A 6,769-nucleotide genomic window follows, 5' to 3' on the forward strand; every position below is an offset into this window, starting at 1 on the left:
TTTGTGATAAATTTCTTAGTAAAACCTCTAGACATAATAAAATTGAATAAAACCATAAAACAATTATGTCAATTGGAAACACGGTTTACACAAGCTTATTCTAAATAAATACATGTATTATAATAACATATTGAAATATTATTCGATCTTATTTTGCCCTTTACCCTGTTGTAATAAACGTATGCATATACATACATACACGTGCACACATATATAATTATATATAGGGATATGGAGACATATTGATGTAGGAGAAAGAAGGATCCTAAAAAAAAAATCCTTTTAACAATGATTTGCATGTATGTTACACCCATAAGCCCCACCTAAGGGGTTGTTCACCTATAAATTTTATGTGCATTAGCTCTTGTTACACCTGAGGAAAGCAAGGGGATCTTGCTGAAACGCGTTGTGAAGTGATAACAAGAGCTTTATTTATTTATTTATTTAATAATAAAGCCTTATCTTCAAAAGAACCTCCAGATTCAAATCCATTATTAGCGCTCAAAAACCGGATTTTCATCACTATTATCTACATTGTCCACTCCCGAAAGGGATTCCGGCAAAGAGCTGCTGAGGATCACAGAATCTATCAGTTCACCCTGATCAATCCAGCGAGAGGACGGAGAGCCGACCTGAAGCTTCAGGATCAAAGGAGTCGGTGAACCAGGAGCTATCAGCGGTAAACCTCCGGCTCCATCCAGCCAAAAAGGATCGGATAACATCAGTTACTACAGCCCCTTAATTCTAGAGGAATTACACGCTCATCACCGGGGTTGTGCGAAGGCGCACAACAAAACCAGGTGAGCAGCTTCCAACTACAAATCTATTAACAAAATATCTCGGGTGCTATTTAGATTGCGCTATCTGATTTTATTTTGACAGTGGATGTCATCAGTGACGTCACATGCAACCTATCCGGAACCGCCACGTCATTGATGACCTCATGGCAGCCACGCCCCAAACACTTCACCAGTCATCGTCTGACGACCAATGGTGAGGTGCCAGATCATAGGGGCGGGCCTCTGAGAGCCAGTCCAGAGTTGCCACGTCATCAGGACACCTGACACCCTCTGCCCTACCATGGCCTGCCACCTCACGGACATGTTCAGTGAGGTTCTTACCGGACCTAGCCTCTGATGCACTAAGTGCCTGAGCATGCTCAGTAGCCTGAACAACAGGCTCAGAAAGCAGACTATCAGTTTGAGCATGCTCAGTAGGCACATCCCAGAACTTAGACACAGCACGAAGTCCAAGTACCTGTGCAAAGAGGCTGTTAGGGTTAATTGTGGGAGCATGCTCAGTAGCCTGAACTGAGGACTTAGTCTCAGACATAACACAATCAGGCTGAGCATGCTCAGTAGGCAAAACACCGGGCTTAGTCTCTGGCTGGGGTAAATAGGCGCACGCATGCGCACTAGCCGCCTCTCCACACTTAGACGTGGTGGAAGGAACAGCCAACTGAACGACCCGAGGCACGGCCAAGAACGGCAGCCGGCGCCTGGTCACAACAGGAACCGCAGCAGGCTGCTTGCGGTTATGGCGGCTCTGGTTCGTAACACTGTGTGTAATGACTCTATATAATATATAATACACACATGAAATAGATCCCTCTGTGTGTAATGACTCTATATAATATATAATAAACACGTGAAATAGATCCCTCTGTGTGTAATGACTCTATATAATATATACTAATAAACATGTGAAATAGATCCCGCTGTGTGTAATGACACCATATAATATATAATAAACATGTGAAATAGATCCCGCTGTGTGTAATGACGCTATATAATATATAATAAGCACGTGAAATAGATCCTGCTGTGTGTAATGACTCTATGGTAGAACGTTCGATAATATCGGGTCACTTCCCAGAATAAACCATTAGTTTTTTTTAGTTTTTTAACAATATTATGAGAACTGTTATAGGTGATTACAAGCCCATGTTTGAACTGATTAGCGTTTAATGATTTATTATCTGGAGTATCTTTCGTCCTTTCTTCAATCCTAGACAGGCAATCTTGTGGCTTCAAGTTTTTAGTTTCAATTGCAGCTCAACATATATCACATATATGATCAAGTGCAACTGTGGCCTCCAATATGTTGTCCGCACTATAGAATCTATGCATGAATGACATTGAGTCGGGAGGGTCTCAGTGATTAGTAAAACAACAGCTCACGCATTCAATGATCCCTAATGGCATTTTATTATGTAAATACAACTTTTCTTTCCCACATTTATAACAAGGATTTGAGTTTCTCCTTCCTCTGGATCTACATGTTAGGTTTAGGTCATGGGTTGAACTCAATGGACTTAAGTCTACCTCCAACCTTAAACACTGTGAAACTACAGTATATACTGTAATTATGGTGCTAATATATATGCATATCTTTGAAACATCTTTATAATTAATCTACTAATTTGATTTTATAAACTAATTAGTGTATGTTGCTTCAAGCTATTCATAATTGTGTTAACAAATTAATTAATGACTAATGTAGTGATCATGTATTTCCTACAGAAGAGTTGTAGGCAACTGATCTGTGGTATCACCTGAGGAAGGGGGTGGATCATTCCCGAAACACATTGTGATTTTTAGCTAATAAACAGGTTTTTTTAATTCCAAGTGGAGCCAGTTTTTGCAGCGCCCGGTCACTGCAAATTAGTTTTTTTAGTCCCATTTATCTACTCCCATTTGGGAGCTGGCAGATGGAGATGCAGCAATCCTGAGTCCACGGCCAGACTGGCTAGCCCTGCCATGACCCAAGATAAAGTCAAAAGAGATCTTACTCATGGGTCCGCTGTCACGGATGTGTCTGGACCTGCAGGTGCTGCTGCTGAGACCAGGTGCAGAAGGGCCCGGCGACCGCCCAGACGTTAATGGACGCTGTCCTTTTCAGTGCTTGATTTAGGTTTTTTCTGTTTCCTTGTCAGGGTGGAGGAACCTTTCCTCCAGCTAGTAATAAGGGCCATTATAACGTGGGGCCTGTCACTCCTCCAGTGCGGGTAAGGCTATGTGCGCACTTTGCTTTTTTCATGCGTTTCTGCAGCGTTTTGAGCTGCAGCGTTTTGATTTCCAGGCAAAGTCTATAGGACATAGGGCTTTCTTGTGCGCACAATGCATTTACAAATGCTGCACATTTTAGTTTCCGAAAATTTGTCAAAATCCCTGCATTTGAAGAAGCAACATATCAATTGTTTTTGCCATTTTGGCAGCGTTTTAATAACATTGAAGTCAAAGAGAAATGTCTAAACGCATATTTTTCAAGAAAGAATGTGTTTCACTTGCTTTTTACTAGCGATCTGCATGTGTTTTTGACATAATAAACGCAGGTCTTTCGGGCTCTCTCTCTCTGTCGGTCGGTCTCTCTGTCTCAGTCTCTATCTCTATGTCCATGTCGGTCTCTCCCTCCCACCCCCTCTCTTGTACTCACCGATCCCCGATCACCGGCGCGGCACTGCATGGCGTTCACACTGTGATGGCTTCTCGTCTTTTGAAAATGCCGGTCGCTCATTAATCCATCACGTATTCCCTGCTTCCCTCGCCCACTGGCGCTTATGATTGTTTGGAGTCAGACATGCCCCCACCCTGAGTGACAGCTGTCTCACTGCAACTAATCACAGCCGCCGGTGGGCGTGTCTATATCAAGCAGATAACAAAATAAATAAAAAATTTAAAAAAAAACGACGTGCGGTCCCCCCCCAATTTTGGTACCAGCCAGGGTAAAGCCACATGACTGAAGGCTGGTATTCTCAAGATGGGGAGCTCCACGTTATGGGACAGCACACAGAGACAGAGCCGCGGGATGACAATGAAGTCGAGAGTAGTTCATCCGAGTTCATTCTCATCGCCCGACTCTGTCTGTGTCTGCAGTCAGTGGACATGTAGCAGAGCTGAATTGCCGGGGGACCACACTGACAAAAATGCATCCAAAATGCATGTAAAAGGCATGGAAAATGCATTCAAAATACATGCGTTTTGGATGCATTCTTTTTGTCAACACGCAGCGTCACGTCTGCCAGAGGGTGCGTTCTTTGCCGCACTGGTCAGGACGCAACGTGCGCACATAGCCTTATACTCTTCACTTGGAGAAGTTGCTTGCTCAGGAGTGCATGTGGCTTCAGACTACTGTTGCTGTAGATTCTGAAGATTCCCTCTCAAGATAAGTTGTTGTTTTTCCTTTTTGTGGCTTCAGACTACTGTTGCTGTAGATTCTGAAGATTCCCTCCTAAGATAAGTTGTTGTTTTTCCTTTTTCCCCTTCTTGCTGTTTATTATTTTGTTTTTCCTTTCGTGGATTGGTGGGTGGTGGGATTTAATCCTAGGGTGTGGCTAAGAGACAGGGGCATGTTTGTGGGCCACACCTCCAAACCCTTATAGGTACCTGTAGTTTGAGGGCAAGCACAGGGCCCCTCCAGTGTCAGGGTCAGCACAGGAGCCCCTGGTTACCCCCCCTCTTTGTGTTTCAGCCTCCATTATTCCCAGGAGTCCACTTGATGGGTGTCTCTCCCCACGCCCAGTATGACATCCGCAGTGAGAGACATCACCTTAGCCTCCAGCAGGATGGCCAAGTTGATTTTTGGTGTGCAGTGTCTGTCTACCCCAGGTGTTCCACTGACAACGCCGGAGTGGATCGATTGTCTCCCATCACAGGCTGAACAGCTGATTCAGTGACAGCAGCAAGTCAATCCATTGGTCCCTGAGAGTGCATCTATTTTAAATGGGTATCAAATTGGGGGTTACTGCAGACCATTTTTTAGATTCATTTATTCATTTATTTTTAAAAAAAATCTGCATGCAGTTCTTCTTATTTTGATACACAGCCACGATAAGTGCACGGCTGGGCCTGCAGCCTGTAGCCATGGGCTTTATCTGTGCTGGTATCAATATATGGGGCACCACACACCATTTTTTAAATTTATTTATTTATTTTACATCAGTCTAAGGATGCAGACAGCGTGTAGGATTATTGTACAACCAATCACAGACGCTTTCAGAGAGGGTGCGGTCTGACTGCCGCCAATCAGAGATGCTGGTGGGTGGGGAAAGCAGGAAATATGCATGAGGAATAGTGAGCAGACATGGAAAGACTCGGTAAGTATGTCATTCTTTAACCATTTTACTTTTAATTTTTTACAGTGATTTCCCTGGCCAATCACAGCCATGCCAATACTTGACATGGCAGTGATAGCGCTGGTAGAGGATGGTTTCTGCAAATCAAACATGCACTGATCCAAACTGAACATTTCTGAGTTTTCAGTCTAATGTTCGGTTTTCCAATCCCTGGAAGGATTGTACGATTTTGAAATTTGCCGATCTTTTTGAATCACGATTGCTCATCTATATTCTTTAGTTTCAGTGCTCATAAGAATCATTAATCTGCAGCAAAGAACCCATTGTCTGACAGCTCGGACAGTAAAGAATCTACAATCTTAGTTCTTGTACCATAGTAATCTGTGATTAGGATTAAACCTTCATTAACATAATGGATAAAAAATTTACTATTTCTGATCTGATCATTTTTTATCATCATTTCCTAATACAGGTGAAATTTTCATCAAACTCTGAGGTGGAGGTTCCTCCTGGTAAAGCCATACGAGTGGTGGCTTCTGTGATGAAAGCAGAACTGAATGTGCCGTACAAAATGAGAGTCCGGACCGTCTTTGGATTTGAGACACTTCTTGAAGGCACATGGAAGGGGGCGACACATTATAACCTGATGGTCACACAAGAGGATTATAACAAGTAACTACTCCAAGTTGACCGCCAGAAGATATTCAGCCGCTGATTAGAGAAGTGATTTTAGAGTCGATGCTGAATATCCCGCTCATAACCAATGATGCCCAATCACTGCCAATATAAGATTACACAATGCATAATTTATGATTTTTTCGACATTTAAATAAAAAATTCTATGTAATAAATAGTAAAGAATAATAATGTAAAAGATATCAGAATCACAACATGGTGGTGGATGTTACCTACAGACGAGCATCTCTGTGTGTTCTAAATTGCCATTAATAAATCCCAGGGTCGTACGGAGCTGAACTTCTGCACTCACAGGCTGCTATTGGGCAGAAATGTTATCATCTGTCTCCAATGACATAGAGAGACATACAGAATATCACAAAAGTGAGTACACCCCTCCCATTTTTTTTTTATATTTTATTATATTCTTCCATGGGTCAACAATGACGATCTGACACTTTGAGACAAAGTACAGTGTCAGTGTGCAGCTTATATAAAGGTGTAAATTTGATGCCCCATAAATAACTTAACACAGCTATTAATGTCTAAACCACTGGCAACAAAAGTAAGTACACCCCTAAGTAAAAATGGCCAAATTGTGCACAAGTGTAAATATCAATATTTTCCAGCATGGCTTACCTCTTTTGGGCCTGGAGGTCACTAGAGCTTCACAAAGGCCCCTGGTTCCTCTTCCATCCTCCATGATGAAACCACGAAGCTAGTGAATGTTAGAGACCCTGGGCTCCTCTACCTTCTATTTGAGGAGGTCCCAGAGATGCTCCATAGGCTTTAGATCTAGACCAGTCCAGCACCTTTATCCTCCGATTCTGTTCAAAGTAGTTGTGGTCTTGGAGGTGTTTGGAGTCATTATCATGTTGGAATATAAAGCGAGGGGATCATGCCCTGCTTAAAGATGTCACAGGACAAGTATTCATGGATCTGTCAATGAAATGTTGCCCCCACAGCTGGAAGCACTCAAGCCATGACCCTCCACCACCATTCCTGACTGTAGGTTGGTCT

General features: G+C 42.8%; 1 protein-coding gene across 1 annotated transcript in view; it reads left to right on the forward strand.

Moving 5' to 3' along the window:
• LOC142278332 (uncharacterized) overlaps nt 1-6,147 on the forward strand; it is a 48,048-nt gene extending 41,901 nt beyond the window's left edge. The window contains exon 4 of the mRNA XM_075333128.1: nt 5,547-6,147. Within this exon, the coding sequence (XP_075189243.1) occupies nt 5,547-5,750 (204 nt within the window). The 3' untranslated portion in view covers nt 5,751-6,147. The remainder of the gene's footprint in view (nt 1-5,546) is intronic.
• The last annotated feature ends 622 nt before the right edge of the window (nt 6,148-6,769 follow it).

This window comes from Anomaloglossus baeobatrachus, chromosome 1 (genome assembly GCF_048569485.1).
Source record: "Anomaloglossus baeobatrachus isolate aAnoBae1 chromosome 1, aAnoBae1.hap1, whole genome shotgun sequence".
In the NCBI taxonomy this organism is placed as follows: domain Eukaryota; kingdom Metazoa; phylum Chordata; class Amphibia; order Anura; family Aromobatidae; genus Anomaloglossus; species Anomaloglossus baeobatrachus.